At 32.4% G+C, this 13824-nt stretch overlaps 1 protein-coding gene across 1 annotated transcript in view; it reads left to right on the top strand.

The window, feature by feature from the left end:
* The first annotated feature begins 6500 nt into the window (after positions 1–6500).
* TOC64-III (translocon at the outer membrane of chloroplasts 64-III) overlaps positions 6501–13824 on the top strand; it is a 29244-nt gene continuing 21920 nt past the window's right edge. Inside the window, exon 1 of the mRNA XM_086454403.1 lies at positions 6501–6859. Within this exon, the coding sequence (XP_086310529.1) occupies positions 6657–6859 (203 nt within the window). The 5' untranslated portion in view covers positions 6501–6656. The remainder of the gene's footprint in view (positions 6860–13824) is intronic.

The raw sequence follows: 13824 nt of genomic DNA, 5'->3' as shown, positions 1-13824 counted from the left end.
TGCTTCAACCCTCTGCCAAAGAGGGGCATCTGTAGACACCCCATTTTTGCACTCGCCTGATTAATCAACTCGTCAACCCGATCGCAATGATTCCCAATGATGGATGTGTATTCCATTGCTTTACTTTGTTACCAGATATGTTTCAGAAATCCGGATGAGGTATCTCGAATTGACAAAAACTTAGAAACCACGCTACGCTAGGAAAATACGACCTCAGAAACATAGAAATTATCATCTTGCAAACCAAAAAGAAGCTTCACGATAAAAATCACTAAAAATGATCAAATTAAAATACCCCTGACATCAAAATAACCCTAGAGCCTACATTACGCTTAGAAAAACCCATTCAAACACATAAAATAACAAATCGGAACCAAATAAATCATTTCACCAATTTTAACAGAATTTGACAAAATTACGAAAATGCCCCTCATAAAGTTCACAATCATTTCACACAAAAAATTTCATAAATGACACAAACCAACATTCTCATTGAATTCCTTATGAAAAACTGATTCTAAAACATCCTAGAACATCAAAAACCGACTTAAAACGTGAAAAGTCCTCTCCGGGGGCAAAACGGTAATTTCACAATTTTCATAATTAAAAAATTCGAAATTAATAAATAAAATATTAAATAATTAAAGTGAAACATTAATGAAATTAATTTAAAATTTTGAACCTAAAAAATCGATTAATCGGACTCTTAGGCAAAATTGTTGAGGGTTCGTGGGATATTTCTTTAAGGACCCCTCCATTTGGGGGTCCAAAGAATTAAAGATATTTTAGAGGGGGTTCTCCAAAATTAAAAGTAAATCAAGCAAGACTGAAGTCAAGGTATTAAAGTCAATCATGTGAAACTGAAGTCAAAATTAAAGTCAATTAAGCAAGACTGAAGTCAAGATATTAAAAGTCAATCAATTAGGACTAAAGTCAAAACATTAAAAGTCAATCAAATAAGACCAAAAGTCATAATAGAGATCTAATTAAATAATAAATCTATCTAATAGAGTTCTAACTAAAATACAATTCCACCTAAAACAATTTGAATTAAAACACAATTCTACCTAAAACAATTCTAATTAAAACACAATTCTACCTAAAACAATTTTAACTAAAACACAACTCTAATTAAAAGATCTCTAATTAAACACTAACTCTATCCAAATCAACCCTAAAAAATATCTATAAATAGAGGTGCTCACACCCTATTTTCGTATCAAATCATAAACCCTAAGAGAAGTAGGTCTAGAAGCTCCCATAGCCCCCCATAAACCCTAGTTTTGGAGCCCCAACTCCTTACCTAACATCCTCCCTTCGATTTTAGCATAAGAAACGCCTAAAAGCCTTCCAAAAACACCCCCAAATCCGTAACAAACTTAAAGAGTTCAGATCCAAAAGCAAGGAGATACCTCGGTCTAGGAGATCCGAAGTCAAATCCGGAGACAGAATGAAGCAATGGAGCACGGTACAAGGAGCTCTTTTTGTCAGATCTGAGGGAACAAAGTCCTTACTATCGGAAAGGTAAATTTTTATTTTTATTTATTTTTATCTAGGTTTTAGCAATGTAATTTACTTGGGAATTTAGTAGAGACCGGCTTTGGCCGGGCGGGGTTGGTGCCTAACACCTTCCAATCCCGTAACATGATCCCCGAATTCAGTTTTTTTGATTTTAGATTAGTTTTTATCCGTTTAGAGTCATTGATCGGTTCCTAGACCGTAATAACTAGGTGGCGACTCCCAAACCTCAAGGGTCAAAAGCGGATCCGCGCACCCCGCGGATCGAGGGCGCTTTCAGCAGGTAGAGTAGGACTTCCAAAAAAATCAGTTCATTACTCTTTCACTCCGAGTAGGTAGAGTAGAACTTCCCAAAATAATTAATTAATTACTCTTTCACCCTGGGCAGGTAGAGTAGGACTCCCAAAATAATTAGTTCATTACTCTTTCACTCCGAGTAGGTAGAGTAGAACTTCCCAAAAAAATTAGTTCATTACTCTTTCACCCTTGGCAGGTAGAGTAGGACTCTCAAAAAGCTTAGTTCATTACTCTTTCACTCCGAGTAGGTAGAGTAGAACTTTAAAAAAAAAAATTAGTTTATTACTCTTTCACCCTGGGTAGGTAGAGTAGGACTCCTAAAAAATTAGTTCATTATTCTTTCACTCCGAGTAGATAGAGTAGAACTTCCCAAAAAAATTAGTTCATTACTCTTTCACCCTGGGCAGGTAGAGTAGGACTTCTAAAAAGCTTAGTTCATTACTCTTTCACTCCGAGTAGGTAGAGTAGAACTTCAAAAAAAAAAATAGTTCATTACTCTTTCACTCCGGGTAGGTAGAGTAGAACTTCCTAAAAAAAAATTTAGTTCATTACTCTTTCACTCCGAGTAGGTAGAGTAGAACTTTCAAAAAAAAAAATAGTTCATTACTCTTTCACCCTGGGCAGGTAGAGTAGGACTTCTAAAAAGCTTAGTTCATTACTCTTTTACTCCGAGTAGGTAGAGTAGAACTTCAAAAAAAAAAAATAGTTCATTACTCTTTCACTCCGGGTAAGTAGAGTAGAACTTCCCAAAAAAATTTAGTGCATTACTCTTTCACCTAGAATAGGTAGAGTAGGACATTTAACTTTCTCCCAACTTTTGCTCAGATTTGTCTCAAATATCATTCAAATTTTCTCGTTACTCAGATTTTACTCAATTTCACAAAGAGCACACATTTGCACACTTGTTCTTTTAGTCAGGGAGAATTCTCTAAAATTCAAGGATCTGACACTGTCAGTGAGAGCTCACGCTCAAGGACCTGACAACCTTTTAATTCGGGGAGAGCTTTACCCTCAAGGATCCAAACACCTCGACGAATTGCTAAATCAGGCTGCAAAATGAACTGTCACTTGCTTTGGCATTCAGATATCGCACTATCTACCAAAATAGATTTGCTATCTAGTTTGCTTCAACCCTCTGCCAAAGAAGGGATTATGTAGACACCTCATTTTTGCACTCGCCTAATTAATCAACTTGTCAACTCGATTGCAATGATTCCCAATGATGGATGTTATTTCTATTGCTTTATTTTGTTACTAGATATGTTTCAGAAATCCGGATGAGGTATCTCGAACTGACAAAACCTTAGAAACCACGCTACGCTGGGAAAATACTACTCTAGAAACATAGAAATCATCATCTTGCAGATCAAAAAAGAAGCTTTACGATAAAAATCACTAAAAATGATCAAATTATCAAAATACCCCTAACGTCAAAAAGACTCTAGAGCCTACGTTACGCTTAGGAAAACTTTTTCAAACACATAAAATAACAAATCGTAATCAAATAAATCATTTCACCAATTTTCACAGAATTTGACAAAATTACGAAAATGCCCCTTATTAAGTTCATGACCATTTCACACAAAAATTTTCATAAATGATACAAACTAACATTTTCATTGAATTCCTTATGAAAAATCGATTCTAAAACATCCTAAAACATTAAAAACCGACTTAAAACGTGAAAAGTCCTCTTTGGGGGTAAAATGGTAATTTCATAATTTTTATAATGAAAAATTTCGAAATTAATCAATAAAACATTAAATAATTAAAGTGAAACATTAATGAAATTAATTTAAAATTTTGAATTAAAAAAATCGATCAATCGGGCTTTCAAGTAAAATTATTGAGGGTTCGTGGGATATTCCTTTATCCATTTGGGGTCCAAAGAATTAAAGAAATAATGGAGGAGGCTTCTCCAAAAATTTAAAGTCAATCAAGCAAGACTAAGGTCAAGGTATTAAAGTCAATCAAGTGAGACTAAAATCAAAATTAAAGTCAATTAAGCAAGATTAAAGTCAAGATATTAAAAGTCAATCAATTAAGACTAAAGTCAAAATATTAAAACTCAATCAAGTAAGACCAAAAGTCAAAATCATAATAGAATTCTAATTAAATAATAACTCTATCTAATAGAATTCTAACTAAAAAATAATTCTACCTAAAACAATTCTAATTAAAACACAATTCTACCTAAAACAATTCTAACTAAAACACAACTCTAATTAAAAGAACTCTAATTAAATACTAACTCTATCAAAATCAACCCCTAAAAAAATCTATAAATAGAGGTGCTTACACCCTATTTTCGTATCAAATCATAAACCTTAAGAGAAATAGGTCTAAAAGCCCCCCTAACCTCCCATAAACCCTAGTTTTGGAGCCCCGACTCCTTACCTAACATCCCTCCTTCGATTTAGCCTAAGAAACACCTAAAAGCCTTCCAAAAATACCCCAAAATCCATTAACAAACTCGAAGAATTCAGATCCAAGAAAGAAGAGATACCTTGCCTCGGAGATCGAAAATCAAATCCGGAGATAGAATGAAGTAAGAAGTACGGTACAAGAAGTAATTTTTGTCGGATCTGAGGGAACAAAAGTATTTGCTATCGGAAATGTATAACTTTTTATTTTTATTTTATTATTATCTAGGTTTTTTTTAGCAATGTAACTTATTTGGGAAATTAGTAGAGACCGGCTTCAGCCGGGCGGGGTTGGTGCCTAACACCTTCCAACCCCGTAACATGATCCTTGAATTCAGTTTTTTCTGTTATAGATTAGTTCTTTATCTATTTAGAGTCATTAATCGGTTCCTAGACCGTAATAACTAGGTGACGACTCCCAAACCTCAAGGGTCAAAAGCGGATCCGCGCACTCCGCGGATCGAGGGCGCTTTCAATTATGCATAATTTAATATATCGAAAAACGTATATAATTAAACAAAAATAAATATTATATGTATAATTAAAATTAGATATATTTAAAAAGTAAAATTTTTTTAGCCAAAAGCAGAGATAGACAAAGTAAATGCAAAATTCATCAAAGCAGAGGTTATTCTACTTTGATACCAAGTGTAAACTGAATATCAATTCTAAAATGCGGAAATAACCACTTAATAAAATCGAAATCTGAAATGCCCAAGAAACCGTGCCTCCGCCCATTGATTCTTACGCACTTCCTCTCACTATTTCTCTGTCTTATTTGATACTTCTAAAACTCTACTTCACTCTAATTAGATGGAGTAAGACTGAAGGGGATTAAGTGAAGAGTTTGAGGACCAAATGGATGTTTATAGTCAAGCTTGACCGAGGCTCCCATCAAGCACTCGTCCACGTCTTGATACGTTGCCACCACTTAAGCTATTTGTGGGTCACCTTCAAGAAACATGTTGAAGACATTGTGGACCATTTAAAGTGCTCCGTAAAAAAAAGGAGCTTTAGATTTGTCTGTGAGAACAAGTTTTGAACGAGAACCAAAAGTTTACAAACAAAACTTACTTTATCATGTTTGTTACCCAGCAAACCTTGGAGTGGTGATCTACGTTACAAAATTCAAATTGAGGTTGTTAATTTGTTACTTAACAAATGTTAGAGTGCATCTAACGACATCAATTTTTGGCATCTAAAAACATGATATGATGCCACATAATTATAGAGGAAAAAGTCTAAGAACTTTGAAAAAACAAAATTCTTAAAAAAATATTAATTTTCATTATTCAATTTTAGTTTTAAATTTGCGAGTTCAATAGCCTTCCATTTTCAAGAGCTTCAATCAAGTTCAAAATGTAAAATTTTTATTTAATGTGTTCTTTTGAATATGAGTTTTTCCATGAAATATAGAATGCCGTGGACTTGGATTTCCCATTGATGATCAATGTGGGCCTAACAACTCTTAGTAAGATTTTAAATCATATGAAATTAGTCACGCTAGTTTGATTCATAAAGTAAGGTTTCAAAGAGTATCAAATTTGATACAGTAAGGGAGTTTTTGTTATAAAATTGTGGCACATGGGTCTGCCCTGTAAATTTCTCTAAAAATAATTGTTAGTCATATTTTTCTAATAGATTCATTAACAATAAATAACAAAAAAATTATGAACATTAATTTCATATTCTACCAACACTTAATCGGTTAACGTGTTTCTCTTTTCATTCCATGGTAAAAAACGTGGAATTTTCTTGAAAATTAATTAGGTAAAACTTTTCACACAATCGACTGTCAGAAACAATGTTAGTCAAATGAGATTCTGATTTTAGATTATTTAATGAGGATTCTAAATCTTACAATCTTATTCTAATAACCCACACCTAGTGTTGGGGAACAAATTAATTTCATATTTTACCTACACTTAATCGGTTAACGTGCTTCTCTTTTCATTCCATGGTGAAAAACGAGGAATTTTCTTGAAAATTAATTAGGTAAAACTTTTCACACAATCGATTGTCAGAAACATGTTAGTCAAATAAGATTCTGATTTTAGATTATTTAATGAGGATTCTAAATCTAACAATCTTATACTAATAATTCACATCCAGTATCAGGGAACGAATTCTACAATCCGATCGAAACGACCCCTTCCTCTCGTGCTTAAATCAGTTTAACTCGGACGAGTCAACTAGGTACCGAGTGGCGAGACGAGACGAGAAACTGGGTTTTAAAATTAAAACCATAGTCCCCAAACCCAACTTGGGTTTTACCTCCTCTCCTAGGGTTAGGGTTTGTTGCCTCAGTGTTATCCTCTTCTCTCACCCTCTCCTCCTCATCCTCACCACTCCAAATCTGAACCAAAAATTGAAAATTTTGATTGCTAGGGTTTCAGTTTTTAATAGAGAAATTAAATCATGGGATCTCCTGCAACTAATTTATGGGTGTTGTTGGGTTTGGGTTTGACTGGAATCTTTCTCATGACCAGAAGATTTAAGAAAGTCATCAAAGAAGATTTCGGAGCATTTGTTCAGAGATTCCAACTTCTTCCCCCTCCTCAACCTGCCCCACCCAAAGCTCCTCATCCTTTGACGGGTCTCTCTTTCGCTGTATCAGACGTGTAAGCTCTTCGATTTGCCCAAAATTTCCTTTATTTTTCTTCATTAGAGTACTTTGTTTTAAGTTCTGATGATTCTGAATGCATTTTTGGTTGACTGGGTCATCAATTCTGGGAAATATATAGATATATTTTTATATTATGGAGTGTCCACAGAAAAAAATGCTTTTATTTTTTCCCTTATAAGAAGACATGTTTTTTTTTTTTTTAATATACATTTTTTATTTAGTTGTTGTGTTGGCTAGAAATTCAACTAAATACAATCTGAATTTTGTGATACAAACTGGTTTTTTTTTACTGTTCTTCTTTACTTATTTGTTTTAGAATTTATTTAGTGAGGGCAATTGGTTCTTTACTTATTAATAATAGTAATATTATTATTATTTATTTATTTACTAATATTTTTCCGACAAGTGCAATATTTTTTAAGATCAAAAGGAAATCATACAAGGTGGTTGAAAGACGGTGAAAGCTAGCTAAGTTGGTTAAAGTCTGTTTGATATCGATTCCTGGGTTCAAAACCCTTCTTCACCTACTAATAACTGACCACATATCTCATGTGCCTAGAGAAAAAATACAAGGTGGTTGACTTGAGATGAGCAATTTAAAAGGAAAATATCTTATGAACATAGGCATGTATATTCGGGTAGAACTGAAACAAACCAAACTGAATTTTCGTATTCAGTTTGGGTCATTTTTTGATAAGTTAACATTTTATTAAAAAGGGGACGAGATGGCCCCGAGAATCAACGTAACAAAGAGGGTGAGGACGACCTTTTTAGGCTGCCTCTAAATTACAAACTAAGTCCCATTTGCTAAAATCGAAACCAGACCGAAGTTTTTGGGTTCAGTTCGGGTCCAAATTCGGTTTTGGGTGTAAACTGAAAGTTTTTGAAATTTCAAATTTTTTTAAAACAAACAGGTAAAAATAATTTATAACTTATAAACTTATAAATAATTTGTAAATAACTTATATAAACTTGTATATAACTAGTATAAACTTATAACTAACTTTAAAAATAATTTATAGAAATTATATAACTTATAAAATATATTGTAGAAAGTAAACTTTATTACTTATATAAATTATACTACTATGATTTATAAAATAACTTATATAAACTGTATAACATATAGAATAAATAATTTATAACTTATATAATAAAACACTTATATCATAAGATTTAACTTTAAACAACTAATTATAAACAATTAGAAAGACGACATAAAATGAATAATTAAAACTTCAACCATGCTTGTATTAATATAATTGTAAAATTACATTAAGACCAAGTGCATTACATTATTATTTGCAAAATTAAATTGTAGCAATGGGGAGGTATTGTCTCACAATAGTATGAGTACATCCGAACTTGGTTGGCACCCGTTCATCTATCTATCACATGCACAACTCAAACCAAAAAATAAATAATTTTTTTAATAATTCATCAAATGTTTTTTCTAATAGTGCTTGTTCATCCCTTTTTTGTTCCCCTCTCTCGGTCGTCTACCAATCTTGTAAACAAATTAGAGCCTCACTATCTCCAGAATTACACGACTTCTATATGGAGTTAAAACTCTTCCTCCTGCACTAAAAGCTGATTCAAAAGCAATTTTAGAGATAAAAATCATTTGTAGATCATGTGCCATTACCGATAGCATGCAATATTGCCCACCATAGCCATTCCACCAAACTTATCCCAAATTTCCATGAGATCATAGTCTAAATATTGTTGTAATTCAGATATTGTAGTATTTTTGAAAAGGACTATAAGTGTGTTTGCTAATAATCGTTGAAAAGTATGGCTACAACCACTAGATGATCATGGTGGTGGTACATGGTACATTAGTTATACCTAATTTGATTTCATAAAGTTTATAAAGATTAAATAATTATTTTTTAATTTTATCTAATTCTTTTTTTACCATCAATTTCAGGATTTAAACTCTAAATAATTTGTGAAACTCTAACTTTATATCTAGGTTCCATAACTGAAGCAAATGCCTAGTTTGTAGGAATTTTACTTCAATATTTATTAAAATTTTCAATCATTTTTATAAGTTTTTTGATTTTGAGAATTGCGATTTAAAAGATCTTTGATTGAAGCTAATTGTAAATAAAATTCCACAGATGTAACATATTGTACTCTTGAAAAAGCAATTGTAGCTTTGACAAACCAATGAAAAAATTCACAAATATTTGATGCATTTTCCCCATCATCATCATCTATTTCTATTTCACTATGAAATTTTAATAATAAACTATTAATTGGATTTTTATTAGGAAATTTTTTTTTAACATAATGTAGGTTGCATTCCACCTATGTGGCACATTTAATTATAATCTAGTAGGTCTTAAGTGATTTAATTCACAAAGTTCATTAAATCTTTGTTGTTTAACATGTGATAATCTAATAAGACTAATAGTTTCCCTAATAGAGTTGACTACTTTACCTATATATAAAATATCGAATTTTACAATTAAATTTAAAATGTGTGCGGCGCAACGAATATAAAATGTGTTTTTTTATATTTCTCCATTCAATATATAATCTTTAAGAAAAGTTACAACATCATTAATTTTTTTGCATTATCCAAAGTAATTGTAAAAATTTTATTAGAAATTTTATATTCTCTTAAAACATTAGTTGTGGCCTCACCAATTTCGGTCCCACTATGTTTTGAAGATAATAACGAAAAATATATTATTCTTTTATTAATATTCTAATTATGATCAATAAAATGTGCCGTAACATATATATATATATATATATATATATATATATATATATATATATATATAGGGTCCCGTTCGGCACCCAACCATTTACCCAACAATTTGCCCAACATGGGTTAGAAGAATAGGCTATTTTTGGTGAGGATGATCTCTATGGTGAGGAGATCATCCTCACCAAAAATCAGCCCATTCCAAAACTTCTAACCCCATCACAAATGGTTTACAAAAAATGGACGGCCCACGATTTTTCAACTTGTAAACATGGGGTTAGAAGTTTTGGAATGGGCTGATTATTGGTGAGGAATATCTTCTAACCGTAGAGATCATCCTCACCAAAAATCAGCCCATTCCAAAACTTCTAACCCATGTAGGACAAAACATGTTGGGCAAATTGTTGGGTAAATGGTTGGGTGCTGAACATTTCCCATATATATATATATGGTATATTTTGGTTGAAAGTTAAACAAATTTTATCGGGTACATTTTGTAAAATACTTTTAATTTCTAATTTTTTGGATATAAATATTTTCATTACGTCTCTTTTTAAAGTAGTTTTTGAAATACCTTCATGATTAGGAAAATTTATATTTTTGAATGTATTCTTTAAAACTTTTTTTTTCAACAATTAAAAATGGAATTTCTTCCCCTATAAATTTTTTTACCGTTTCAAATTGTGCTACGTCGTCCGAATAAGACCACATTCTTACATTACCCACACTTGATCGACTAAGCAAAAGTTTGACTAGAGGATTCAGGTTCATTACTAGCCGCCTTTCCAGTATTTGTGAAAGAATTGAATTCATTTGGATTTGGAGTTTGGATAGGGTCATTGTATTGATTCAAATTATATTCATTCAAATCATAATTATTGAAATTAACCATTATCTAATAAAACAGTTGGTTGAAAAGATGAGATGATAGAGAAGAGAAGATGACAAGTATGTAAATAAAATTATAAAGACTACACCTGAAAATCTGGAATTTAGAATTGCCACGTTCCAATTTGATCAAAGGTGTCAACGACTTGAAATTTGATTGGTTGCTTTGCAAAGTGCCAATTTGATCAACAACTTCAAATTTGATTGATTGCCACGTGCTTGATCTTGACGATGAACTCAATTTGATAAAATTGAGACTAATTTGATGAAGAATTAAACTAACTTGGGGGAGATTAACTAATTTAAAGGTAATTTGAGAACTAATTTGAAATTGAGAGATTGTGTAAAATATTAGAATGTGGTGAGATTTGTGTGAATTTGGTGGTATTTATAGGCAAATATGTAAACAATATATATATATATTAAATTAATTTTATTAAAATAAAATAATTATTTTCCCCCCACTCCCCAATGATCCTTTGATCGTTCAACAGTTAGGGGGGTGAAATTTTTTTTTTAAAATTTTCGTTTGTTTTTGAAAATCCAATTCTAGACCAGTTCGGATTTGGTTTCGATTTTCAGGGGTTGAAACCGAACTAAACCGAAATATTTCAGCCTCAGTTTGGTTTCGGTTCGGGTAATGGGTAATTTGTATATGCCTATACGAAGATAACTCAGGACCAACATACAAACTAATTCTCTTTGAGGTGTAGTAACCAAATTTCGGATTTGAAAATTATTTGGTAGGTGATCAATTCAATTAATTTGGATAAATGTAGGGCAGTGAATAGGCTGAATTTTTTTTTAATGGAGGTGTAGAATAAAAACATCTAATTATTTTGAAAAATTGGAGAATTTTGTTATTATGCTTTGAGGAATGCAATATTAGCAAAGGCTTGAAAGGAAAGGCCTTAGAAATCGATTAAAAATTTAGATCAATAGAATAATTGCTCCTTGATTGTTGTTATTGAGAATGACATCTTGTTGCAACTTGCGATAATTCCTTTCATAAAAAACTTCTCACATTTTTCTTTCGTTAGAGGCTCCAACAAATTGCACATGGAATCAATCTCCACGTAATTTGTTCTCTAAAAGTAAAATCCTTGCAGTGACAACTTTGGGATAGGGGAATAGTATAAGATGGAATTATCTAACAAATACGACATAAGATGGAGAGAAAAAGTGATCCCATTTGACTATGTCACATAAGTGAAATTGCATGGATGGGAATTTGTATTGGGCTCCCCACTAGTTTTACGTGTAATAATCATTCTCTATTTGTATCTTGCATGAGATTAAATTAACTGTTAAGATCGAATGCATAATAGCACCCCAAGCAAACAAGAAAAAGAAAAAGAAAAGGAAAAAATGAACTTTGGATGTATTGTGGACCCATAGATAATTGAGGTTGGGAAACTTGATTGATTATGGGCTTTAGGTAAGTAATAAAATGATTTAACTTAGAAATATCTATTAAGAATCATCTTCCATACGTACACCTCATGTGTGGGTGGGTTACAAGAGATTTTATGGTTTAGTCGAGTGATGGTATATATCTCCAAATTATTAACCTTCCTTCTAAAACCAAATACTAGGAGATATCACATCCTTACCAAACCAGAGACTTTGAATCGATTCTTTTTTAGTTTAAATGGAATCTAAGTCAGTATAACATAAGGGGAGAATCTAAGCACCAACAATCTTTTCTAGAAATTGTTTGTATTTCCTTTGTTTGGTTTGAAGTCCACCATGTTTTTGAATTATTAAAAAAATTTGAATTCCTTTCCAACTTGGCAATTGAAACAAATTCTAGCTTTCGACTTCCAATCAAAATTTGAGGTAATATGCTTGTCTTAAATGACCACCTTTCAAATACTTCAGATTTTTTTTCTGAATCTCCATAACTAGTTACCCAATAAAGTTTGATTCATAATGGGTAAATTATTGCTTAGCAAGTTACCCCTAAAATTTGGTTTGAGTTATCCTTGGTCCATAGGGTGAAACTCATGCGTATTATTCTTGTCATGCTATAGGAAACACCTGATCAATTTATCAACCTGATTCATGAATGTCTCGGGCTTGCTAAAGATGTACATAAAATACACGAGAAGTCAAGCATACAAGATGGGAACTCTTGATTGGCATCAATCTTTGGGTAGAAATATGGTTTTCCAAGATATGATATTAGAAGGCTTCCTACCTCACAATTCAATGCATTTACTAAGGAGTCCAGAAAAAGTATTGACCCGATTAAAAACACCTCGCTTTCTTATGAAAAAAAAAACACCTCACTTTCTCAAAGATTGATTGTAGGTTGAAAACAACGATAAACCTCTTAAAAATTACTAGATATTCTTCACTTACAGTGAAACAACCTGGGTTTCTTATCGCAATCACTCTGGAGAAAAATTGATGCAGGAGCATCCAAGAAGCATATCGAGGCCAAGTGGGCCTACTGTAGGCTTAGTGGTGCAATTGAAAATCACAAACCTGTGATTAATGAATTCTCAGCAGTAAAAATAACAAAAAATAGTGATAAGAAGCAATTAGATTAACGTTGCAACAAGAAAATTATAGGGCTAAAGTGATCTTATTGGGACTCTGCTATCTGATTTCTGCATAAAATACTAAAAAACTGGGTACAAAGATTCATAAAGGTCTTTATTATTAGGAATACAACAGCCCTAGCATCCTAGCCCTTAATTACATCAAGAACCTTTTTTTTTTTTTTTTTAATTGATAAAGAGAAAAAATACAAGAGAAGAGGAGGTCAAAGTGACCCACCCAAAAACAAGAAAAGAAAAACAACAAACTAGGGCATTGTAATGTTACAAATGCTATCCCAACGGACTAAAAAGTCCTAAAGAAAACACCCCTCTGAATTCTTTGAAAATCTTGCACAAAAAATAAGCCTAAGAACCGAAATGATCAACTCTTGAGTTGATTGTGCCTTTCCCTCAAAAGTTCTAGCATTTCTTTCTTTTCAAATCCCCCAAGTAATCGCAAAGGGAGTTATGCTCCAGATCAACCTCATGGAGTGTCAAAATCTCATACCAAGTTGAAGTCATTCCCCTAGAACTTCTCTAATTACTTGGAATACAATAAATCACCGCAAACAACAAAAGAAAATGGGCCCAAACCTCGTTTGCTACCTTACAATGCATTGGCAAATGATTAGTTGATTCCTCGTTTAACATGCACATACAACAACCGTTGGGGCCATAAAAACCTGTTCTCCTCAACAGTCAAAGCGTTTGAATTCTTTTCAAGATTGCTGACCAAACAAAAAATGCAATCTTGGAAGGCACCCTTGGACTCCTCCCAACAACATAAGTAAAAGAAGGGTACTTGCT

The sequence above is a fragment of the Akebia trifoliata genome, chromosome 9 (assembly GCF_017979445.1).
Source record: "Akebia trifoliata isolate Shusen 1 chromosome 9, ASM1797944v1, whole genome shotgun sequence".
Classification (NCBI taxonomy): domain Eukaryota; kingdom Viridiplantae; phylum Streptophyta; class Magnoliopsida; order Ranunculales; family Lardizabalaceae; genus Akebia; species Akebia trifoliata.
This window is presented reverse-complemented; position numbering and strand designations above follow the sequence as displayed.